This window comes from Equus caballus, chromosome 13 (genome assembly GCF_041296265.1).
Source record: "Equus caballus isolate H_3958 breed thoroughbred chromosome 13, TB-T2T, whole genome shotgun sequence".
Taxonomy (NCBI): Eukaryota; Metazoa; Chordata; class Mammalia; order Perissodactyla; family Equidae; genus Equus; species Equus caballus.
Genome location: NC_091696.1, coordinates 42,047,302 through 42,073,633, shown reverse-complemented (window position 1 = coordinate 42,073,633; position 26,332 = coordinate 42,047,302). Strand labels below are relative to the sequence as shown.

General features: G+C 52.0%; 1 protein-coding gene across 7 annotated transcripts in view; it reads right to left on the bottom strand.

Annotated features, from left to right (window-relative positions):
- PARN (poly(A)-specific ribonuclease) overlaps nucleotides 1–26,332 on the bottom strand; it is a 242,520-nt gene that overhangs the window by 50,699 nt on the left and 165,489 nt on the right. For 4 of the 7 annotated variants that reach the window (XM_070230974.1, XM_070230975.1, XM_070230979.1 and 1 more), the window contains 2 exons: nucleotides 21,629–21,730; nucleotides 20,852–21,036 (listed from right to left, as the gene is read on the bottom strand). In XM_070230974.1, coding sequence (XP_070087075.1) covers nucleotides 20,867–21,036; nucleotides 21,629–21,730 — 272 coding nt within the window. In that variant the 3' untranslated portion in view covers nucleotides 20,852–20,866. Of the gene's footprint in view, nucleotides 1–20,851; nucleotides 21,037–21,628; nucleotides 21,731–26,332 lie in introns of those variants that run through there. The other 3 variants (XR_011424326.1, XR_011424327.1, XM_070230976.1) reach the window with 1 other exon arrangement.

Genomic DNA, 26,332 nt, shown 5'->3' with positions numbered 1-26,332 from the left:
CAAGAACGGGTCCTCAGAGCCTCAAAGTGAAGCGCTGACAAGGGCAACGCCTCCCCCGGCCAGGGCTGATCCTCCTTGAAGACGGTGCTTGACCCCTGGGGTCTCTGTCCGGCTTCATCTCCTAGACACCGCATTCCGCACCCCCAGGCTCAGCACAGGCCAGAGGGAGGGAGGAGCTGAGGGTGGTGGAAAGGCCGACCTGTCACCTGCCTGTCCCCCCTGGACAGTACCAGGCTCTCATACACGCCCAAAGCCTGCTGCCTCATGTCCAGAGATGCTCCCAAAATCCGTGTGAATGGAGAGAGAAGGAAGACCCACGGGGTGGGAGTCCAGAGGCCAAACTATAGTAAGAGCAAAAATATGCACTTATCTGGCACCTACTGTATGCCAGGCCTGCTGGAAGTGTCTTTCTATTGTATCTTGTTTAACCTGCACAAGGCCTTAGAGACTCAACACATGGGTGGTGGAGCCGGGGCCCCCGGCCCCACAGGCTGGACTGCTCGCTGCTTTGCACACACCCCTGGCCAGGGGTCGTCTGTGAAATGGGTGACAGCTCACACCTCTCGCCCCCAAGTCCTGCCAAGAGGACAAGGGAACATTCCACACATGGCTGAGGCCAACGCAAGGAGTGGGGGACCCAGAGGAGATGGGGAGCTCAGGCCCCTGACCCCCATGAGAGCCACAGGGGTCAAGGCCCGGGGGCCACGGGAGCTGCTGGCCTGGCTGGGTGGGTGTGGCTGAGTGGCAGGCACGGGGCCTGGCTCATGGTCCAGCTGACCTCCAAGGCAGGCCACCTGGGAGTCACTCTTTCCAACCCCGTCAGCAGAGCTTGGCTGCAGGCACTGCGGGAAGCCCAGGGCGGAGGCTGCTGCTTCCAGCTGCTTCCACCGAGGCCACATTTGCCAAACTCATCACTGGCTCTCCAGCCCCTTGACATCTGCCATATATGTGATTGTCATCTCCACCATCACTTACCTAATACCCTTCGTAATAGGACCACTTCAAAAAAGAAAACCACTCATTATTCATTTGAAATGGAAATATTCTATCACTACCTGGTGAAATCAGAGTCTGACAGGCTACTTATACTTCTCCCCCGACAGCTTTATGGTAAATAAATAACTATAAAAATATGGCTCACCCGCGTACCACTTAAAACCATCATATCCTTCACCAGGAGTACAAGTGAATCATACCCATTCCATTGAACTTCTGAGAAGAAGGTCTCAGTTCCTCCCTCTTCAATCTCCAGACTTGGGAAGCCCCCTTCCCAGGCGTTCAAACAAGGGGGCAGGAGTTCCAGCACATTCCTTCCACCCTGAGTGCAGCAGGCACAAGACGGGGCATTGCAATGCTGAGCACCCCTACGTCTCCCCCAGGAAGAGGCTGAAACCCAAGTCCAGCTGGCAGCGGGCTGGTGGGTAGAAAGAACCCCACCGGGTTGGAAGCCAGGAGCTCCGGGTTTGAGCCGCATCCTGTGGCTAAGTCACCATGTGACCCTGGGCATTCCTAGACAAAAGCGTGGGGGTGTTCACACTCTCACAGTTGACGGGCTCGAAGAGCACCATTCAGCCTGGAAAAATCTCAGACGCCACCCGGTTAAGAGATGCCGACTGATGCCGCTCAGCTCCTCGCTGTTGGACAGCACACCACGGCATCCATGTGGCTGGCCACCTCCCCCCCGACCCCGGCTCCCTGCCTCAGTCTCCCCCTCTGTGAAATGGGCAAGGCTCCTGCTGACATAGGAACGGGAGGGACTGAGATTCAACCATCGTCAGGATCTGCAGACTGTTGGTCCCAGGCAAAGCCTCTCTGGGTGGGCAGAGAAGGACACACAGCAACCCGCGCCTTCCCAAATGTGGGGAACTGGGGTGACGGCCCCCACGGCCCCTTCAGCTGGTGGTTGGGGGAGATGGCCCCCACACCCATCCCCAGCCCCGGGGTGAACGCCCACAGGCTTAAACTGATCCCAGCGCTGCCCACAGTGGCCCAGGCCTAGGTCAGCTGCCCCCGGGTGGGGGCGGGGGGCAATCCGGCCTAGACTCAGCCAATGAAAATACAGACGCCCCGTGAAATTTGAATCTCAGATCAACTACATGTAATTTTTTTAGGGTAAGTATGTTCCCTGTAACATTTGGACATTTACAAAGAAAGATTTACTCCCTTTTTATCTGAATAGCTGGGTGTCTTGTATTTCATCTGGCAACCCTACTTGGGACTCTCCTTACCTAACTGTGGGAAGAGACTCTCGCCCAGCCCCTCTCCAGGATTTGAGCAAGAAGCAGGTGGCCCCCTCGCTTGGCGCTGTCACCTCACATCGTGGGGGAAGGCAGCCCCAGGCTGTGGCCAGCACACAAAGTGAGCGGAGCAGGGGGCTCAGAGAGCGAGGCCTCGCCTAGCCCGGCGGGTTCTCTCATTTATTGACCCCTCGTGAAGCTGGCACCACACCCAGCACGCTCTAAGTACACCCCATCTTTGTATGTTCACGAGAAAGCCAGGGCAGGTGAGAAAGTGAGGCTCAGAGAGTCACTTGGTAGCTGTCCAAGGCTGGATTTGAACCCACGCTGGGGGGACAGCCTTAGCCACTAACGACTCTTTTAAAATATTTGCACATCCCTTATCTTGCTACTGTTGGATATGGGGGGTCGAACTTCTGACTGCTAGTGATTAAAATGCGTTTAACCTAAACTTTACGGGTCAGGAAACACACAGAGCCTGAGGCTACAGTGACACCTGTTGGGTTTCGGCCAAGCATAGGGGGCTGGGCCACCCACCTGAGGTCTCAGAGAGGGACAGCCAGGCCTAGGACGCACACACCCTGTCCTGGTTCCCTTCCCACCAGATTCTGTTCCTTTTTGCAAACCCCACAGAGTGGTGCAACGCCACGGGGAATCTAGTTTGGCCAAGAAGGGCATCGAGGGCTGGGTGAGAAATACTCACTAGTGACAAGCCAGGACGGTGAGAGGTCGCAGGCCCCAGAGGAACAGCAAGCACCAGCAACTGGCAGTGGCCGGCCTTGTTCTAAGAAAATCCAGCACACTCGTGTGCCACGCCCCACACCAACAGGAACGGCAGAGCCAGGGGCCAGTGCGCCAGGCCTCCCCTGCTGGCCCCGCTAGCCTAGCCCGGCCCTGTCGCTTGTCACCTAAGACAAGGCTTCATCCCACCCAGGCCCAGCCTTCTGGATCCTGGAACCCAGGACCACCGTGGGAGGAGGGATTGTTGGCTCACCGGCTCCCAGCCTGGCCCGACAAACAGCTGGGGACACAGAGGAGAAGGTGGCACTTCTATGCCCCCTGGAGCTTTGGATCAGCCAAGGGAGACAGACAGACAGACACGGGCAGATGGTGTGACCAGGGCTGGCACCTGGGCCACACACGGGGCTGCAGAAATCGAGAAGGGAGCTCCCTCGCCCCTCCTGGAGGAGGCGACGCCCTTGGGTCTCGAGGACAAGGAGCCGTTAGGTAATGAAGGGGAGCCGCCTTCTCTGTCGCCCCTTAGCCAGCCGGACTCCCTAATGCAGTGAGCACAGCCAGCGCTGTGAGACGGACCAAGCCCCGTTTTGCAGAAGACGAAACTGAGGTGCAGAGAGTAACTGAGGGGCAGGGAGGGGATGTGAGCCCGGGGTTTCTGACTCCGTCGCTTTAGGAAAGGACCGTGCCTCCTGCTCAGGGAGCCTCTGAGCCAACTCACAACAGGGGCCAGCGCCAAGCCAGGCCCTGGGAAGCCCCACTTGCTGGGGGATTTTCTCCAGCAAAGGGTCACACGTTCACAGGACTCAGGCCCAAAGCAGGAAGGGGGGAGCACAGCCCTCAGGGGACAGACACACCCCCTTGTCCTCAGGGTCTAGTTGCCTCTGGGATCTTTAAAGCAGCAGCTCTTAAAGCTTGGGGGGCGGGGCAGAGGAGGGCGGAGGACAGGAGGCCTGGAGAGCTGACGGCTCCCAGCTTAAGGCTCTGTAGTTGGGCATGAACCCCAAAGGCCCCTGTGACACCCTCTGGTGAGAGCCAGGTCAAGGTCAGGCTTGGAGGTGTCTGAGGTAGACACGGCCAAGGCTCCAGAGACCCCCCTCCCTGGAAGGGAGCAGGGTGAGGAGAGGGGCCCAGAGGTGGGGATGTGCCCGTCCCAGGCAGGTGTCAGAAGGACAGACCCAGCCCTGTTTGTCTCTCCAGCCCCCTCCACCCTGACTGTAATCCCAGGCCAGCTGGGGCCCAGAGGCCCCCAGGCGCCGTCGCCAAGCCAGCATGGACCTCTGGCTCCAGATGGAGTTAACTTGGTGGTCCACGCAGAGAGCCATTGTGGGGTCTCACCAGCCTCCAGCCTGGGCTTGGACTGGAAACCAAGATAGTAGACACCCTCCTGGGACTTGTATCCAGAATATATAAAGAACTCTTACGACTCAGTAGGAGAAGACAAATAACCCAATGAGCAAAATATTTGAATAGACATTTCTCCAAAACAGATATACATATGGCCCACAAGCACACGAAAAGACGTTCAGCATCATTAGCCACCAGGGAAATGCAAATCAAAGCTGCAATGAGATGCCACACCACACCCATTAGGATGGCTGGAATCAAAAAGACAGACAATAACAATGTTGGTGAGGATGCAGGAGGAACTGGAATGCTCATGCAGAAGAGAGCAGCCGCTCTGGAAAACAGTTTGGCAATCCTTCAAAAAGTGTAACAGAGAGGTGCCATATGACCCAGCAATTCCACGCCTGGGTATATACCCAAGAGAAATGGAAACGAATGTCCACACAAAGACTTGTGCGTGAATGTTCATAGCAGCATTATTCACAACAGCCAAAAAGTGGAAGCAACCCAATGCCTATCAACTGATGAATGGATAAACAAAACGTGGTCTATCCGCACAATGGAATATTATTCAGCCATAAAAAGGAATGACCTCTGATACAGGCTACAAGGACGAACCTTGAAAACATGCTAAGTGAAAGAAGCCAGTCACAAAAGACCACATATTTTATGATTCCATTTATACAAAATGTCCAGAAAAGGTAAATCTATAGAAAGATATGTAAAACGGATTTGCAGTTGCCTGGAACTGGGGTAGGCAGAGCAATGAGGCACACGGACACCAGGTTTCTTTCCGGGGGGATGAAAATGTTGTAAAATTAGATTGTGGTGGTGGTTGCACAACTCTGTGAATTTATGAAAAGTCATAACATTGTCGGGGCCGCCCCGTGGCCGAGTGGTTAAGTTCGCGTGCTCCGCTTCAACGGCCCAGGGTTTCGCCAGTTCGGATCCTGGGCATGGACATAGCACTGCTCGTCAGGCTATGCTGAGGCGGTGTCCCACATGCCACAACCAGAGGACCTACAACTAGAATACACAACTATGTACTGGGGGCCTTTGGGGAGAAGAGAGAAAAATTTTTTTTTAAAATGTTAAAAAAAAAAGTCATAAAAGTGTACCCTTGAAACGAGTGAATTTTATGGGACGCAAGGTAGACCTCAAAGAAGCTATTAAAAAGAAGAAGGGCTCCCAGGACCCAGACAGGTATCTGAAGAGCCCGGGCGGACCCTACCTGAGCGCGGGACCCCGCCAGCAGCAAGATACGCGGCCCTCCCTTGGGGGCAGCTGGGAGCGTGGCTGGGCCCAGCTGTCTCCTTCCTCCCAGACCCTCCGGCTGCGGACAGACCTCCGGGGGGAGGCAGGCAGGGGAGCCCAGGGACGAAGGGGTGCTGCTGTGTGGGTCAGCAGCTCATTTTGATGCTCCCAGGGACGTGGCCGTAGCTAATCAGCCAGATGGCTTGAAGAACATGAACTGACGTGGGTGCCAACCGAGGAGAGGGACATGGGGCAGGGAGCGGGGCTGCTGGCAGCAAGCCCCTCCTTGTCTCTTTTCTCCCCCGTGATGGGGATCCCAACGTGGAACCTCCACTCCCAGGTTCTCTGAGCAGAACAGGAACCTTCTACCCATGAATGCCAGACGGCAGAGCGGCTCTCAGCTCCCACCAGCTCAGGGACATGAGGCACCAGCAGTGTAGACTAGTGATTGTGAGCACAGACCCTGGAGTCAGACTTCCTGGGTCCAGTGAGTCTTGTCACCTCTCAGAGCCCCAAGTTTCTTATCCAAACGATAGCCGTAATGATAATAGTTCCCGCCTGGTGGACTCTGGCAAGGATTAAACGGATGGACGTGGAACTTTCTGGGATCCTCATCGTCTCTTCCCTCCGATCGTCTCCTGGAGGAGGAGCTGGCACACAGCGAGGCCCAGAGGTGGAACTGGAAGTGTAAGAAGGGACAAAGAGGGGGCCGAGTGGTTAAGTCCGTGTGCTCTGCTTTGGGAGCCTGGGGTTCGCCGGTTCGGATTCTGGGCACAGACCTAGCACCACTCTCAAGCCATGCTGTGACGGCCTCCCATATAGAGGAGCCAGACGGACCTACAACTAGAATATACTACTAGGTACGGTGGGGGGGGGCGGGGGGGTTGGGGGAGAAAAAAAAAAGAGGAAGATTGGCAACAGCTGTTAGCTCAGGGCCAATCTTAAAAAAAATGAGGGACAAAGAGGGCCTGAACAATCCATTAGGCTGCAGGGTTGGTCAGGGGGCTGCTCCTTTTTTCTTTTTCTTTTTTTAACCCCAGAAATTCTAACAGAGAACTGAGCATGGAGAAGTTGAACTGGACCTTCATGTAAAATGGTGCAGCCACTGAGGAACACAGTCGGGCAGTGCATCGAAGAGTTAAACATAGTTACCCTACGACACAACAATTCCACTCCTACATAGGCATAAACCCAAGAGAATTGAAAACTTATGTCCATAAAAAAACTTGTACATGAAATGTTCATGCAATATTATTCACAGGAGCCAAAAAGCAAAAACAACCCAAGTGTGCATCAATGATGAAGGGATCAATAAGATGTGGTATATCCATTCAATGGAATATTACTCAGCCATGAAAAAGCATGAAATACTGACACATGTCACAACATGGATGAACCTTGAAAACACGATGCTAAACAAATGAAGCCAGACACAAAATGTCACATCTTCCATGACTCCATGCATATGAAAGTCCAAATAGGGAAATCCATGAGACACAAAGATTAGTGGTTGTCTAGAGCTGTGGGGAGGGGGTGGGGGAGGTAGGAAGGTGAGAGCTAATGGTACCAGGTTTCTTTTTGAGATGTTGAAAATGTTCTAAAATTGACTGTAGTGATGGTTGCACATATCTGTGAATAAACTAAAACCCACTAAATTGTACTTTACATGGCTGAAATGTATGGTATGTGAATTACAGATGAATAAAACTGTTTTTTAAAAAAAGAACCCTGGAGTTGGGGCCCTGAAGGACCTTCAACTGGGTCTAACATTGTCCCTAGAGATGAGCAAACAGGCCGAGTGGGGACAAGATTTGCCCAGGGTCACTCTGGGTTTCCAGTCCCCATCTCGGATCCCCCGTTGCCTGCTGACCCAAAGGAAGGGTGTGGGTGGGTGTGAGATGTGCTTCACCTGGGCAGGGGGTGCCGGGGAGACAGAAATGGGGGCGTTTCTTGGTTGACTGTCTGGTGAGCTCTCTGCAGACCCTCGGGCTCCCACCCCAATCCTTCGAGCAGCACGGGGGGCCTCACCTCTGCTGAGATGAAGGGAAAAGGGGACGTCCTCGTGACTGTGCACGGAAGGCGGGCTACGTCCCAGGGAGGTCAAACGGTCCCCTCATTTTACAGGAATGAAAGAGACTCAGAGGCGTGAAGGGCTCACCTGGCCAAGGTCACAGAGCAGGCAGGACATAGCCCGGAGTGGAACTGGGTTTGTATGATCCCAGACTCCACAGACAGAAGGGTGAGGGGAAACACGGACTCAGCCTCCCCGACAGAAAGTGCCATTCTCCTGGGGCGGCTGGGTGGGAGGGAGCAGGCGGATTTCTCTACTGAGCTGGCGTGTTGGGAAGCCAGTGGTGGGACAGTGAGTCACAGGGGGCCCCCGAGTCCAGGCAGAGTGCCAGCAGCCCCCTCCGCCCTGCCCAGGCCCTCTGTGGTCTCGCAACAACTGATGGGATCCGGGCCCGGGAGCCCCCGCCTCTGCTGTGCACTCCCCTGCAGAGGCCTGAGGCCAGCCTTTTCTCTGCACTCGCTCTCCACGGAGATGCTCTGGGGTCAGACCGGTCCTCCCGCCTGCTCCCCAGCACCTTGACGGCTGGAGTTACGTGTCCCCCCGCCACCTACTGGGATGATCCTGCCCCAGGACACATGCCAAGGCCGCTGCCAAGGAGGGAGAAGGAGGTGTGAGCTGAGGGCAAAGTCCGCAGAAGTGGGTGCATCATTTCAATTAGGCCTAGATGTTTCTGGAAGTACAAGGAGGCCCTGGGGTGGAGGATTGAGGGGAGGAGGACCTCAGGGCATAGGGTAGAGATGCTGTGCAACCCATCCCAGGGGCAGGGAAGGAGCAGGAGGGGAGGGAGAGGCCTGAAGACACACCAGAGTTGCCCTTGGCTCTGAATCTAAGAGCCCAGAGGGACTCTGGGAAAATGGGCACCTCTCAGATAGGCCTTCACTGTCCCTCTAAGCAGCTGCTTCCCAGCCCTGGACGCATCTTACCAACCAGATCCACCAGGCCACTCTGCCACTATAAAACCTTCCATCGCTCCCTAGCACCCAACCCCCCCCCCCACCCCCAGCCTCAGGGACTTGGTCCTGAACCACACCCTCTGAAGCCTTCTTGGTTTGCCTCATGCTGTTCCCAATGCCCTTTCCCCTTCTCCATCCAGAAAATTGTATTCAACTTCTGAAACTTGGCTTCAACCCCATAGCAGTCATCCTTGACAGGCTTGCGGAACTTGCCTTATCTTTGTCTCTTCAGCACTGAAAATAGTGCCCGAGGGCCCAGCCCCGTAGCCGCCGAGTGGTTAAGTTCACGTGCTCTGCTTCGGTGGCCCAGGGTTTCGCCGGTTTGGATCCTGGGCGTGGACATGGCCCCACTCATCAGGCCATGCTGAGGCGGGGTCCCACATGCCACAACTAGAAGGACCCACAACTAAAAATACACAACTATGTACATGGGCTTTGGGGAGAAAAAGGAAAAATAAAATCTTTAAAAAAAAAGAAAATAGTGCCCGAACAGAAGGTGTCTCCTGAACACCCCATCTGGATGGCTTGGGAACACGATTTACCTTGAACTAGATCCTCAGTAAGTGCATCCAGCATCCTGATTCTATTGTCCTGGGAGGAATTTAGAGATTATACGGGAGAGCGGGCAACAACTACAGTCACATGTGGCTTTCCGACCAGGGATGCGTTCTGAGAAATGTGTCGTCAGGCGATTTCGTCATTGTGCGAACACCATAGAGTGCGCTTACACAAACCTAGATGGTACAGCCCACTGCACACCTCGGCTCTGTGGTACTGATCTTATGGGGCCACCGTCGTCTGTGCAGCCCATCATTGACCGAAACATCATTATGCAGCGCATGACTATATAACAACATGAATTGACAGATCAATGGACTAGAACAGAGTCCAGAAAGAGACCCAAGCCCTCTAAAGAATTTATTCTACAGTAAAGGTGGCATCTGCAAGCAGTCAGCAAAGGACTGACCCTTCACAATGGCGACCAGTTTGGAAACTGAACAAAGTGGGACTTCCTCTGCCCCTAGAAACAAGCGCCAGGGGTCAATTAAATCCATAAATGTAAAGAGACACATCATAAAAGCTAAAAGGAAATGGACACACCAGGGACAAGAAACCATTGAAGGAGGATGAAATCGGCCACATATAAATTTTATATTCCTGTATTTTTTTTTAAAAAAAGCCAGGTATAGAAATGAAAGGCAAAGAACAATGCTTGGAAAAACTATTTATAATATTTGATAAAATGTTATTATTTCTTATAATTTTAAGTGGAAAAAACAAAGCATAGAACAATGTATACAGTACCTTACTTTTTGTGTTAGACAAGGAGAAATAAGAATATATCTTTTTATGTTTATTTTTGCAAAAAGAAAGATAGGAAAATGAATAGAAACTGATGAAAACAGTCACTCAAAGGGAGCTGGTTGGGATTGGGGTAGAAGAGATGGGAGTGAGCTTCTTAAGTTTATTTTATGTATGGATTGTTTTATATTCAAGAAATAAAATGAAATAAAAAAGGAAAAGAAAGCAAACTCCAAAAGTGAACCCAAAACAGAAACAAATGGACCTAATTGTATATCAAATTGAGAACATAACCACACTGCGAAAAGCATTTCTCCTAACTTTTGAATATAGTGATCTGTCTGCCTCTCCTCAGAGCGATATATAAAATTGAAGTGGAATTGCCAAAACACAAAATCAACCATTTTAAAGTTTATAATTCAGTGGCATTTAGAACATTTACAATGTTGTGCTACTATCTAGTTCTAAAATATTTTCATCACCCCAAAATAACACCCCATAACCATTAAGTGGCACTCTTCAACCCCTTTTCCCCCAGCTCCTGGCAACCACCAATCCACTTTCTGTCTCCGATAGGTTTATTCTTAAAAGCCACTGCTGTTATAATTTTGGACCTATTTTATACATATTGTAGGATAAAGCAAAGAATAAATAATGATGTTATTAGGGACCTAGATTTTCAGTGTAAGAGAAAAGAGATACAAATATGATATAAAAGTAGTTAAGTAGTTATAAAAACTGCTGGGCCCGGTGGCTCAGCAGTTAAGTGTGCATGTTCCGGCTTGGCGGCCCAGGGTTTGCCGGTTCAGATCCCAGGTGTGGACATGGCACCACTTGGCACGCCATGCTGTGGTAGGCGTCCCACATATAAAGTAGAGAAAGATGGGCACAGATGTGAGCTCAGGGCCAGTCTTCCTCAGCAAAAAGAGGAGGATTGGCAGCAGTTAGCTCAGGGCTAATCTCCCTCAATAAATAAATAAATAAATAAATAAATAAATAGTAGTTAAGATGAATGGATATTTGTACCCCCATGTTCATAGCATTACCCACAATCGACAAGGGTGAAAACAACCCAAATTTCCATTGACAGATGAATGGACAAACACAGTGTGGTATAAAGACACAATGGAATATTATTCTGCCTTAAAAAGGAAGGAAATTCTGACACATGCTACAACATGTCCCTGAATGGCCAGGGAGCAATGACACCCCCATAGACATGAGCACACCTAACACTGAGGTCTTGGTTTCTAAATACCATTTCCTTTTAACAAGGGATTGAGGCTCTTCAGAGAAATGGCTGATTCCAGATGCGCTTAGGATAACTTGCATGAAAGAATGAGGAAGCCATCCAAGACTAAAAGAATCATGTCAAAAGGACACAGAAGCCAGCTGGAAGGGCCTCCCCTTGGCCAGATTGGGACTTTTGAGCATCTAAAAGAATAGTACCTATAATGAGCTGTAATATATTCAATAAAGAAAAATCCACATAGCCATCCTGATCCCGTTGGTCCTCATTATCCACAGATCTGTTGTTTGTAAATTTGCCTACTTGCTTGAATTTACTTGTAACCCCCAGATCCCCACCTGCAGCACTTTCACAGTTATTCTCGAACACACACAGAGTGGTGAAAAATCTGAGTCGCCTGACACGCACGTTCCAGCTGAGGCTGAATGAGGCCAGGCTCTGCCACCTTCTTTTAGCTCTCAGACTGTAGGCAAAGTCCTTTTGGTGGACTCCGTAATACCATGCTTTTTTTTTTTTGCATTTTGGTGTTTTTTTGTTGGTGATTTTGCTGCTTAAAATGGCCCCGAGTATCGGGCTGAAGTGCTGTCTAACGTTTCTAAACGCCAGAAGAGGCTGCGCTGCGCCTTGCGGGGAAGACACGTGTATTAGGTAAGCTTCATTCCCGCAAGAGTTTTAGTGCTGTTGGCCGTGAGTTCGATGTAAATGAATCAACATCACATGTTAAATCCTATGTCTTTGAACAGAAACACGCATAGAACAAGGTTACATAATGATCAGTTGACCAAAACGTTGGGATCCGAGGCTCGCAGCATCCCAACCCTGGATTTCCCCTGGGAGCAAAGGTTCAGGGCTCGAGTGACTCTACAGGACCTAACTACCATGAATAATGAGAATTGACTGTACTTAAAAGAGAAAAGTGGGAAAAGCTCTTTTCTCTAGAAGAACACCAGCTAAAAATGTAGAAGGGAGGAGAGAAAAATCAGTTTTGCAAATGCCCAGTACCATAACCGATTCAGGCGAGGCTCGCTAACGGCTGTGAAAGCACTGGGTAAAAGGCCGTTCGGGGGCAGGATATTCACCGGTGCCAAGCCATCACCCCCCAGGTTACTTATTGCACAGGGGACAACAGAGTTTACAACGGGGACCCGGGCAGGCAACACCTACGGGAAGTAATAACCTCGGCATCACCGAGCGGTTTAACCTGCCAGTGCGAGTTCCCTAGTGTCATGCAACAGGACATCGCCCAGGGGTCATTCTTGCTAAAAAGGTTGCACTAGAAGCTAGTCTAGAGGGCCGGCCCCGTGGCCGAGTGGTTAAATTCTCGTGTTCTGCTTCAGGGACCCGGGGTTTCGCTCGCTCGGATCCTGGGCACGGACATGGCACCGCTCTAAAAAAAATAAGATTGGCCATGAGCTAACACCTGTTGCCAGTCTTTTATTTTTTTTTTTCCTTCTTCTCCTCAAGGCCCCCCCAGTACACAGTTGTATATTTTAGTTGTGGGTCCTTCTAGTTGTGGCATGTGGGACGCCGCCTCAGCATGCCCTGATGAGCGGTGCCATGTCTGCGCCCAGGATCCGAACCGGCAAAATCCTGGGCATCCGAAGTGGAGCGCGTGAACTTAACCACTCAGCCACAGGGCCGGCCCCAGGGCCAATCTTACAAAAAAAGAATCTAGTCGAGCTTCTGGGTCTAACTTCCAGGCTACAGGACATACAGGGGACAAAGGAACATTAAACAACCTCATGAGGAAATAATTAGACAAATATAGAATTTGAGATCATCTTCAAGATAAAAGACCTAGATTCTTCTAAAAGTCAGTGTCATAGGGGAAAAAAAGATGATGGGATGAAAATAGACGAAAAGACTGAAAAGATGTAACCAAATGCAAGTTGTGTGATAGGATTCTGGTTTTAAACAGCAGTTATAAAATATATGTTTATAGATCGGGACCACTGGGAACGTGTGAATATAGACTGGATATCGGATGATACTGACATTTTGTTAATTTTTGGGGGGAATGTGATGTATTCTCCCATAGGATGGTGCACTTTGAACCCAGACAGGGCTGGGTCCCACTCTCTGTCAAAACATGCCAGCTATTATTACTACCACTCTATGCCAGGCCCTCTGCCAGGGGTGTTGTGAACATGGTGTCCAGTTGCCCGGGTGTGCATCTTTCCTGCTGGCTGTGTGACCACAAGGAATTTACTTCACCTTTCTACGCCTTATCTGTAATAATAGGACTAAACTTCACAGGACCATTTGAGGATTAAAAGAGATAAGGCCTGTGAAGGGCTTAGCTCAGACTGGCACAAAGTGACCTCAAGAATGTTAGAGATTTTTCACTGCAGAAAGAGCAGATCACCTTTCTGGAGGCTGCTTCTGACCAATGACTGAGTACAGCAGGGCCACTAAGGCCACTTCCTAAGAGGGATGGAAATATATTTCTATATGAGCAATCAATCTCCCACATTTATGTACACATACGTACACATATGTACATACATGCAATCAATTCCCATCATTTAATAGCAGATTCTGCATTTGTAAAATCGCCTACTCATTAGAATTTATTTGCAGCCCCCAAATCAATACTCGTGGTGTTTTTGTGGTCATTCACAGATGTGTGCGGAATAGCGAAAAAATTTGAGTCACCCCTTGTGGGCATTCCCTGCTGAGGTTGAACAAAGCAAGCCACTCTGCCTTCTGGGTTCAGCTGTCAGACTGTAAACAAATGTCCTTTTTATGGTCTATTTAAAAGCCATGCTTTTTGCATTTTTTGTGCTTTTTGTTGGTGATTTCAATATTTAAAATGGACCCCAGACGTAGTGCTGAAACACTGTGTGGTGTTCCTAAGCACAAGGAGCTGGGCTGTGCGTTACAGAGAAAATAGGCGTTAGGTAAGCTTCGTTCAGGCATAGGTTACAGCGTACTGGCCGTGAGGTCAATGTTAATGAAGCAACAACACACATGAAATAAAGCGAATAAGGTGTCTTTATGCAGAAACACACATCGAACCAGGTTATATATCGATCCATTGACAAAAACGGGACCAGAGGCTCCCAGGACCCTAATCCTGCGTTTCCCCTAAAAGCAATAGTTCGGGATTTGCTGATCCAGAGTTTGCAGTGACTTTGTTGAACATAACTACCGCGAATAACGAGAACCAACTGTGTGTGTGCGTGACTTACCATGCCTATCGCGCAGGTGAGAGGACAGGCTGGCAAGATTGCAATCCGTTCCCAAGGTCACAAGGCGGGCCGTCCTCAGATGCGGGATTTGAACCCAGGTCTGTGGATGCCAGTCCTGCAGCCCTTCCCCCAGAGAGTCCAGGCAACCGAAAATTTTGGGGGTGGGGTTCCTTTGACTGCTCAGCCATGCTGCCGTCTCCCTCCAGAAACACCCTTGACGCAGTGAGGAGGGAGCCTTGTTCCCTGGTCCGGCTGCTGATCAGGTGGGGATGGAGCTGGCAGGGCACGAGGGTGGAGAGAGAGCTGCCTGTGGGCTGGAGAAGCAGGTGCCAGCAAGGGGAGCCTCCTGGGTGGCCAGTCACATGTCGCTGACTAGCAGAGGGTGGCCCAGGGTCAAGGGAGGCCCAGAGAGGCTGGTTCTGACACTGCTCTGCACAGGATGGCTGTGACCTCAAGCCTGCCCCTCAATGCCCTGCATCCCTCTTAACTGCTCTGCAGGAGTGGAGGCCAAGAGGTACACACGGGACACCTCACCTCACCTCACCTGCAGAGGCCGGGCTGACACGGCGACTTGCTGGGCCTCTGAGCAAGCTCAGGGGGACGTGTGGGCCTTACCCCACCCATTTTGCAGATGGACAAGCTGAGGCTCAGTACTGTGTGCCCACGATGCGCCAGGCTGGGCTTCTGGAGAGGCCCCTGACCTCTCTCCTGCTGGACTCTCATATGAACACAAGGTCGGGGAGGAACACTGGAGGTGCCCAGACTCGCTGGGGAACGGAGAAGCCCAGAGGGAGGGCCCCAGTTTCTAACCAAAGCGAAGAAGACAGGGCTGGGTACCACCTTGGGCGTGTCCATTCTGCAAAGCCTTCTCCATCCCCTAATATGTCCCAAGCTGCTACCCCAAGAGGCCACAATCCAACATGGTCCACAAATCCCTGTGTGTAGGGGGCAAACAAGAACACTTTTTCATTGAAAGTAGGGCACTGTAGCAGTTTTAACCTGCTGAGCCAGCAAGCTATCTGGGAGGAGACGGAGTTTCAGGGGGATCGTGATGGGGGGAGGGGGTCTATTAGTTACACAGCAAAGGAGGGGAGCCAGGCGGGGGGTAAAGGCCCCTTTGAGAACAGGGGTTAGCAAACTACAGCCCCCAGTCCAAATCTGGCCCTCTTCCTCTTTTTATAAATAAAGGTTTATTGGAACACAGCGACACTCGTTCACTGACACAATGCTTCACACAATATTTTCTGCTGCAACAGCAGAGGTGGGTAGTTGCGCAGAGATGGTTGAGCCCATAGAGCTTGAAATATTTCCTTTCCGGCCCTTTCTAGAGAAAGCACACCGACGCCTGTATCGGAAGGGAAGCTGCAGGAGGTTAAGCTTCGTCTGGTATATTCTCTGCTGTCTCCCCGGTTCCCAGCATAGCATCCAGCCCACCGGAGATGCTTATAAAGTGATGGGAAGCTGCTTATAACAGCATCTTCTAGTTCTGCTAACGTGAGCTACTTTTATTCAAAAACACACCTTCTCGTCAAGCCAATTAAGTATGCAGCCCTTGACAGAACAATGGAGAACAAGGAGGGGCCCCACCGGCGTGGCCCTCAACCCCGGCTCGGCCTTTCTGTCCCCTGGCGTGGCTGATCTCCTGCCCTGCCCTTGGTGGCCTGGGGCTGCCCTGCAAGCCCAGCCAGGCCTGCGAATCATCAACGACTGACTCACCCTCTGTCTAAAAATACATATTGTCTCATGTCGGCGGCCACTGCTTTGATCACTGTTTGCACTCAATCTGGTCTTTTTCTGCTCGACTTTGAGCTCTTGGCGGGCAAGGTCTGCGTTTTCATCATGCTGGTCCCCAGGGTCCAGTTCTGTCTGCAGCCTGGAGCTGGAAAGGCACCTGGGAGGAAGAGCTTAGGTGTCGGGTGGAAATGCTGCCCTGCTGCTCATTTGCTGTGTGACACTGGGCGAATCACCAACTTCTCTGAGCCCTCGTTTCATCATCCATTGCCAGGATGAAATGAGAAAAGAGGGTTCTGCCGACCCCTTGTGCTCCTTCTCTACCTGAGTACGGGGAGGGGGAGCAACCTGCCCACTCACCCCTGGTTGCGCTTTTCTCTGCCAGCGAAATCATTTGACATCATCTCGACATCCAAGGAAATCAGGAACCTGAGCCGCTGCCGTGTTCTGGATCTCAGTGCCAAGCACCGGGGAAGCTCCGGTTACAGAAAACAAGTGGAAACCACAGGCCCTGGGCTGAACGTGGAACTAATTTCGGAGGCGGTGAGGAACAGCGGAACATAAGCTGGAGCCCGGGAGGCAAGTCTACCCGAGCCAGGCCATGTCCAGGTGGGGCATGTGGGGCCCCTTGGAATTCTCTAGCTCCTGCTCCTGGAGAGGGCAGGGGCCAGGATGGGGACCCACCTCAGGATGGCTGGGTGGAGACTCAGAGCACGGGCCTTGGTGTTGGAGCAACTTCAATCGGATCCTGCTTCCCCACTCTGCTGTGTGACCTGGGGCCTGTCACCTCACCTCTCTGAGCCTCAGCTGCCACATCTGTGAAGTGTGAGAACTAGAGGTTGCTGCCTAGAAGGCTTAGCAGAGTGCTTGGCACAAAAGAAGCCTTCAGGAAATCGGAACCCTTGAAACATGACGTGGAGGCGAGCAAAGACGGGTAATATCCTCCTCACTGATGTATTCACTCAACAAACACTTACTGAGCATCCACTGTGCCAGACGGGAGATACAGTAGGAAACAAGACAGAGCCAGCCCTGTCCCCAAAAGAAAATGAACAAACCATGTATATGTAATGGTGATAATTCTATGAAGGAAAAGTCCAGGGTGCCTGGAAGGAGAGTAGGGGTTGGGGGTCTAGTTTGGACAGGGTCAGGGAAGGACTCTGAGACGTCACCATCTGAGCAGAGGCCTGAAGTGTGGACTGGAGACAGTGAAAGGAAGAAAGGAGGAGGGGGGTGTTCCAGGCAGAGGGAGAGGCTTTGCAGAGGCCCCGAGGCAGGAGAGAGCTGAGGGGGGCCGGGCAGAGGGGGCCGGGGGCGCACAGAGGCGCCAGACGTTTGCCAAAGTCTGAGCACAGTCAGGATTCTGGGTTTCATCCCGGCTGTCCTGGGGAGTGGATGACGAGATTCAAGCCGGGGCCCGACACATGTACAAGCTCCCCTGTCAGGGGAGGAAGTTTCTGGAGCCCAGGGCTGGCCCAGGTGCCCCTCTCAAGTCCAATGTGGGAACTGCCCGGCTCCCCCTGAGCGGCAGGGCGATGGCCACAAACCATTTCAGGACCTCCCGTGGCCCAAGACCAAAACCCAGCCGGGGCAGGAGGGGTCAGCTCAGGACAGCAGACTCGAGAAGTCTCGGGGATCCCCTGGTCCACCCTACAGAGGAGGACACAGACTCAGAGGGGAGGGGCACCTTGCTCAAGGTCGCAGGATGAGTGAGTACCATTCCGATATCAATCCGTCCAGAAATGACTTGCCGACCACCTACAATGGGTCCCCACTGTGATGAGCATGAGGGACAGAGTGGCGAATATAGGACATGGTCCTTGTCCTACAGTTGTCCACACCCCCGAGACAGGGACATGTACGCTGACCCTGCAGCCGCGCCCAGAGCAACCTGCTCCCCACATCTTCACCTCCTGCCCAGTTCCTGTTTCACCAGAGGCCCCTCCCACAGGCCTGCTGACTTGGGCTTTTGTTTAGGGGCAAACAGGTCACACGTCCACTCTCACCCAGACGCACAGACACCCCCCAGTCCTCCCGCCTTATCTTTGGGAGCCTGTCTCAGAGTCAGGGAAATGATGCCTGCTGGACAGAAGGACGGATGGAAGGACAGATCAAAGCAGCAAGCCTCTTGATTCACCCCACCTCACTCCACTTCTCTACTGGGATGTCACCTGGGAGTCCCCTCCAGCAAGAGCCTGGCCCACCCCCCACTCTCTAGACACAGTCGGGCCCCTGACTCTTGAGCAGCTGAGCAGCTGTCCCATCTCGTCCTGCAGGAACCCCTGGTCACCCCGCGTTTCCTAGGGGCAGGCAGAGCCTCCACTGAACCTGGGACCTCTCTGTCCCTTCATCATTCATTCACTGGTCCAGTAAGCATTTTCTGTGTGCCGGGAACCCACAGGAGCCCGGCCATATGAGGGCGGAAGCCCACATGGGTCTACAGCAGCCACAGCAAACGGCAATGGGCTGGGGGACTAGCTCAGGTATAGAGCAAAGACAACAGAGGGAATGCGAGTTCTCTTCTCCCCTAGGAGCCGAGCTGTGGCTGGCACCCAGAGGCCCTGAACCAGAACACCTCGGAGGCGCCCGCCCAGTTTGGAGATCTGATTCCCAGTCTGGCCACCAACACACGTGCGTTCTCCTCCAGCGCGGCCAGGGCCCAGAGTCTCGCTCAGGGTCTCGGTTCAGCTTCACAACTGCCCCAGGAGGCAGGCACGGTGGTGATCCCCACTGTGTAGGTGGGGAAATCAAGTTCAGAGAGGTCAAACAACTTGCCAACTTGAGACAAATGTATTCTCTTACGGTTCCGGAGGCCAGAAGTGTAAAATCAAGGTGTTGGCAGGGCTGCGCTTCTCCCGGGGTCTCCAAGCAAGAAGCTGTCTCCTTGCCTTTCCCAGCTTCTAGAGGCCGCCTGCACGACTTGGCTTGCAGCCCCTCCTCCATCTTTAACGCACGTCACTCCAACCTCCGCTTCCATCATCACATCTCTGTCTTCTTCTTCGATCCTCCTGCCTCCTCTTGAAGGAGCCTTGCAATGAGATTGTTGGGCCCACCGAGATAACCCAGGTGTCTGTCCTTGTCTCCAACCCTTAATCACATCTGCGATGTCCCTTTAACCACATAAGTTAACATATTCACAGGTGCTGGGGATTAGCACACGGGCCTGTTTGGGGACCGTTATTCAGCCCATCACAGCAGACAATCTGGATAGCGTTTTGCATGCATCAAACAGTACATCTCACACTTTAACGTACACAGAGGTCCCCAGGGGATCCTGGGAAAGTGCAGATTCCGCTTCAGGAGATTGGGATCCTAATAAGCATCCAGGTGATGCTGCTATTTTATGGTCCAGAGACCGCATTGTGAACAGCAAGAATCTAGATGAGGGGCTGACAGACTTTTTCTGGAAAGGACCTGATAGCAAGCATTTTCCACTCTGCAGGCCCTACGGTCTCTGTTGCAGTTGCCCACTCTGTTCTTACAGGCCCAAAGCAGCCATAGATAATAAGAGAATGAATGGGCCTGGCTGTGTGCCAGTAAAACTTTACTTATAGAATTTGAATTTTGAATTCTGAATTGAATATAGAATTGAAATTTGAATTCTGTATAGTTTTCGCATGTCATGAAATGTTATTCTTCTTTTGATCATTTTCAACCATTGGAAAACGTAAAAACCATTCCTAGTTTACAGTTTGTGCAGAAACAGACGCCAGGCCAGATCGGGGCTGCGGGCTATAGTTTGCAGACCCCTGATCTGGGATGTCAGTTCCAGGAGAGAGTGTGTTTCTGTCTTATTTCGTCCGCTGTAGTATCCTTGCGTCTAGATCAGTGCCTAACACCCAGCAGCTGCTTAGAATGTATTTGTTGAAGGAAAGAGCAAATCATCTCGTTTAAGTCTCACAGCTACTTTACCTGGGAGGTATGGTTATGAATCTGGCATTGCAGAGGAGGAGCTGATGAGAGTAATGCCTCTGGATTTATTGATGGAAAAAAGGGCACAGTCCTAAGCCATGCAGCTGGCCGCCTGGAGAAGCCGAAATCACTCTGGCCCCATCCGTGTCCTTCCCTGCAGCACGGGGCACCCCCTCCTCTGTAGCCAGCACCACAGAAGCGCCTGCACCCCTGTCTCCTACAGGGAATGTCCTGCTCCCCCAGACAGTAGGTCTGGGGCCCTTCGCACAGCCACATCGTCAGCCAGGTCTTGCCGAGCTCTCCCAGGGCAACCAAAGGCCGCAGAAAGCTCTCCCCATTGTGGGCTGGGAACAGCAAACATCCCAGCACTTCTGGCCTGGGCGACCAGGCACAGGCTCCACCAGGTCCGCGGATGCTGGCGAAGGCTCCGGGCAGGTTAGAGCCTGGCAAACAGATTCCCTTCGGGGGCCAGTCCGGTAACATAAACATGTGAAATGGGTGGGGTTGAAACCACAGGCGCCAAATGGCTGCTACTGCCATCAGCAGTGACACCTGTCCAGCTCTGTGGCTTTTTAAAACCCTCGGTGGCCAAGACAACACATCAGAGAGACCCACGTGGCCTGAAAGCTGCTGGGGTGTGCCTCCCCTCAATTTCAGAGAGTGCCTCCCACCCAGGACATCTGCCCATGCCCTTCCCTCAGCCTGGAATATTCTGGCTGCCCCATTAGTTAACTCTGTCTGGGATTCCTAGTCCCAGAGAATCCTTCCCCAGCCCCAGCACCCTGCACCTCCTTGTCATCCTAGAAATCTCACATGTTCGCCTGACGGTTTGATCAATGTCTGTCTACTCTTGTATTCATTTCCTAGGGCTCAGTAACAAATTATCACAATCTTGGGGGCCTAAAACAACAGAAATTTATTCTCTCACAGTTCTGGAGGCCAGAGGTCCGCAAGCAAAGTGTCAGCAGGGCTGGTCCCTCCTGGAGGCTCCGGGGAGAAGCTGTCCCAGGCCTCTCTCCTGGCTTCTGGCGGTGGCCGGCCATCCTTGGCGTCCCTTGGTTTGGAGATGCATTGCTCCAACCTCTGCCTCTGACTTCTCATGGCTTTCCCTCTGTGTTTCTCAAATCTCCCTCTCCTTTCTCTTATAAGGACACCAGTCACTGGATTTGCAGCCCACCCTAAATCAGAATGACCTCATCCCGAGATCCTTAATTTAATTACATCTGCAAAGACCCTATTTCCAAATAAGGTCACGTGCACAGCTGCCTGGGGTTTGGATTTGAGCATATCTTTTTGGAGCTATTGTTCAACCCATTACAACCCTAAGAGACTGTGAACTCCATGAGGAGAGAGACTATGTCAACCTTTCCCCACCAGCATATCCCTGGTACCCGCCACCCAGCCTCGCACACCCTCGACGCTCAGGAAATATTTGTCAAAGGCAGGACTGGCTGTGCAATTTGCGGAGACCAGTGCGAAATGAAATCACAGGGCCCCTTGTTCAAAAATGAAGAATTTCAAGATGGCAGCTACAGAGCATTCAATCAGCATGGGGTCCTTCTGACCAGGGGACCCTGACCACACAGGTCACCCGCCCGTGAAACTTGCCCTGGTTGAATGAACGATGAGTATTGAAAATTACTTACCTCGAGAGTCACCTTGGGGAGTGACTGGTGACATCATCTCCAGCCCAAGCCCCAGGCTCAGAACCCGAAGTTCTGTCCATTCCACAGATGGGGAATCGAGGCCTGAGAAGTCAAGGATGCGCGACATCAGATGGAGCCGAGACAGGACCCAGGTCTCCTGACCCCCGACCCCTTCCTCTCACCCGGCCTCTTGGTTCTTTTTTTTTTTTCAGGAAGATTAGCCCTGAGCTAACATCTGCTGCCAATCCTCTTCTTTTTGCTGAGGAAGACTGGCCCTGAGCTAACATCCGTGCCCATCTTCCTCTACTTTATACGTGGGACGCCTGCCACAGCATGACTTGCCAAACGGTGCCATGTCTGCACCCGGGATCCGAACCGGTGAACCCTGGGCTGCCAAAGCAGAACGTGCACACTCACCACTGCGCCACCGGGCCAGCCTTTGGCTGACTCTTTAGCAGGAGTGCAGCACAATCAACCCTCTCAACTGCACCCAGCGCTGGCCATCTTGCAAGCTTGGGGACACTTCAAACCATGTGCAATGGGGCCACTGAAGGACCAGAAGAAAAACAATTGTCCTCAATGTAAACTAACCACAGGCTTGGCCCGAGCATCTGTGTCCATCAGAGCCACATCTGATGGCCGCTCATCCTGGAGCTGGCTGGGGTAACCTGCAACAGCCGGTCCCCTTCCATCTCACAGCCACCCCATGAGGAAAGAGCAGCTTTATCCCCATTTTACAGAAGGGAGGCTCGAGTTCAGGGTAACGTGCCTGAGGTCACTGCTGTTTGCATCCAGCTCCATCTGACTCTGGGACCTGAGGTCCGAAACCCTCAGCTCACAACCTCTCAACAATAATGCCAACACCCGTGCTATAACCCCACGCAGCCCTGCAAGGAGATACAGGTATTATCCCTATCTTCCAGGCAAGGAAACTGAGGCACAGAGCAGCGACTTGCCTAAGGTCACCCGGACAGCAAGTGGCCGATTTGGAATTCAAAGCCAAGCAATGAGTGGCCTGAGTCCTTGCTGCTCACTGCTCAGCAAGGCCACTCATGAGCCTCTGGTGGGGTCACGGGCAGAGTCCGGGAAGGGAGACATCACAGGGAGCTGCTTTTCCTGTCCGCAGACGACAGTGATCGGGCAGGTGCGCAGAGGGCCCAAGGCTCAGCATTTTCCCCAAGCACTCCCTCCAAGCCGAGTCCAGGGCACGCAGAGGGCACAGAATGAGGAAGCCACCTGGGCCATGCTGGTGTAGCTGGCACAGGATCTGCCGTCTACACACCGGGCGCTGACCCTCTCCTGGAGCCTCAACTTGTAAAGTGGGGACAATTGTGGCATGTACCTCACGGGAATGTTACAAGGACTGGATAGTTCACACAGTACCAGGCACAAATCGGCACACGATAAAGGCCTTAAAAATGCTGATGGGCATATGGGGTAGGACACACAAGTATGTGAGCCTGTTCTCCCGGCTCCCAGGGACCTAAAACCAACCCAAGCCCCAGCGAGGGGGGCCGGCTCTCCTGGCTTGCCCAGAACCAAGAGGTTCCCGGATGCAGAGCTCCCAGGGCTAAAACCGGAAAGGCCTGGGCACATAGGGACGAGCTGGGCAGCCCAGCTCTAGCATCCCAAGGCTGCTGGCTCAGCAGAGCCCTCTTTGGGCTTTCGGTTTGTTGCAAGCTCGGGGGCAGCTGGGGAGGGCTGGGAGTGGGGGTGGGGAGTGAGGATGCTGGTCACCACTGTCCCCAGGGAGATGAGGCCCTGGGCCTCAGGGCTGGGGATGGGCCTTCCCTGTGAAGTGGCGCCAGCTGCACACATCATGTGGCCTTTTCCGCTGAAATCTTTCATCAGCTGAGAATTTCTTCTCCTCCTGGAAGGGGGCCAGTTTCCCATTCGAAGTCCTTAGCAGGGTGGGGAGAAGAAGTGCGGATTCTCAGGAAGGCCCCGTGTTAGAGTCCCAGGGCCGCTGTGACAAAGAATCACAAATGGGGAGGCTTAAAACAAGACACATCTGCTGTCTCACGACTCCCGAGGCTGGAAGTCTGAAGCCGAGGTGTCCACCGGGCCCTGCTCCCTCTGCAGGCTCTGGGGAGAACCCTTCCTGGCCTCTTCCAGCTTCCGCTGGTTGCTGGTCATGCTTGGTGTCCTTGGCTTCTGGCTGCACCACTCCCATCTCTCCTCCTTCGTCACGTGGCCTTCTCCCTGTGAATCTGTGTGTCCAAATTTCCCTCTTCTTAGAAAGACAGCAGTCTAGGGCCCTGCTGATCCAGGATGACCTCACCTTAACTTGATTACATCTGCAAGGACCCTATTTCCAAATAAGGTCACAGTCACAGGTTCTGGGCGGACATGGATTTTGGGGGGACACTATTCAACCCAGTATAGCCCCCCAGGGTGGGGGACCTCCCTACACCATGCCTGGAAGGTAGTGCAGAGGCTGAGGCCCGAGTGCTGAGACACTCTCACCCACTCACCACCAGCCCACTGCCCTGACCTGTGCTGGGGTGAAGGTGGATGAACCGGGGGGAGCAGGAGGAACAATGGGTCAAGATGCCCCAGTGGCCAGGGCAGGAGCAGATGGTGACGGATGGTGCGGTGGCACTTGATGTCCTGGTCTGCCCGGCCTCCTTTCCTCCTCTTCCTGGCAATAGGGCTGGGACTTGCCTCTGAAGACTTGCCCCTCACCTCCTCTCAGTTAAGGAGCTTTGGGTAGAGATGACATCATTCCTAGCTCAGGGGATGGCCATGGTCCCAGGCCTGGCCAATCAAAGCAGTGCACCCTACTTGACACAGTGATTGGTTCAGGAATGGCCAGGCGACCCAATCAGAGCCAACAAGACACAACCTGGGCCTCTTGCTATTTACCCTTGGGAAGATGAGGCCTTGGGCAGCCATTTCCACACTACAAGGAGAGAACCTGAGCTTGAATGAAACCACCACAAAGAAACTAGATTCCAGAAACACAGAGAAGGATTCCTGACACCACGTTCGTGTACTTGGATCCAGCCATTCCTGAAGCCACATCTACACCTGCACTTTTCGATAATGTGGGCCAATCAGTACCCTTTTTGCTTAAGCCAGTTTGAGTTGGTTTTGTGTCAGGGACAAATGAAAGAGAACTGACAGACGGTGTGAAAGCACGTTGGACCTCAGTACCGAAATGGAAACTGAGGTTTGGTATGGTTGAGTAACTTTCCCAAGGTCATTGTTCTGACTTTGTAGCAGGTGCTGGGCTAGACAAAGCTTGGTCCCTGCTTAACGGGAGATAACAAACAATTACAGTGTCAAGGGGCAAGGCCAGTTTGAACATTTCAGTCCCTAAGCACACCCAGGAAGGTGAGACCCAAGAAGAGAAACTCAAGGATGCCAGAGGGAAGAGTTTTGAGGGGAAGATAGCAGACGATATGCTGAAAGGAGGTTTGGAAATAGTCCCCCAAAATTGGGAAGGGCCTGGGGCTTGGCAGAGCCCCCTGAGAGGAGATGTGAGGCCCCTCAGTACTAGGAACAGAGCTCTTTCTGGCTGCTGGGAAAGCTTGGTTCACAAGCTGTGGAGCTGCCCCCTTTGAGGGCTCCTGGCACTTGGAGTCAGAGCACACAGCAGTCTCGGCGTAGATTCAAGATGGGGGATGCGTTTCCATACATGTTCTGACCTCAGATCCTCCTGAGACGTTCTCCCAAATCTGAGGAGTGGGGGCCGAGAGCCCAAGGGTTGAACGGATGGCGGCTCACAACACATCCCATTTGATTTAGAGGAATAAAGGATTGTGACATTTTGTCCGTACTCCCCAAAGTCATCTATAAATCCAGGGCAATCCCTATGGCAGTTCCCAGGGCATTTTTCAGAGAAATAGAAAAAACAATCCTAAAATTTGTACAGAACCATAAAAGACCCCAAATGGCCAAAGCAATCCTAAGAAAGAAGAACAAAGCTGGCAGCATCACACTTCCTGATTTCAAACTATACTGCAAAGCTACGGTAATCGAAACAGTATGGTGCTGGCATAAAAACAGACACAGAGCCCAATGCAACAGAATCGAGAGCCCAGAAATAAACCCTCCCATACACAGTCAATTAATATTTGACGAGAATCTCAATAGGAAAAGGACAGTGTCTTCGATAAACGGTGTTGGGAAAACTGGATATCCACAAGCAAGAGGATGAAATTGGACCCCTATCTTACACCACTCACAAAAATTAACTCCTAATGGATTAAAGACTTAAACATAAGAATTGAAACCATAAAACTCCTGGAAGAAAACACGACGAAAAAGCTCCTTGACCTTGGTCTTGGCAACAATTTTTTGGATATGACACTAAAAGCACAAGCAAGAAAAGCTAAAATTAATAAGTGGGGCTACATCAAACTAAAAAGCTTCTGCACAGCACAGGAAACCATCAATAAAATGAAAAGGCAACCCATGGAATGAGAGAAGATATTTGCAAATGATCCATCTGATAAGGGGTTAATGTTCAAAATATGTAAAGAACTCATACCACTCAATTGTAAAAAACAAACAATTTAAAAATAGGAGCTGAACATTTTTCCAAAGAAGACTTATAAATGGCCACCAAGGACGTGAAAAGATGCTCAGCATCACTAACCATCAGGGAAATGCAAATCAAAACCACAATGAGATGTCACCTCACACCTGTTCGAATGGCTATTACCAAAAAGACAAGAGATAAATGTTGACAAGGATGTG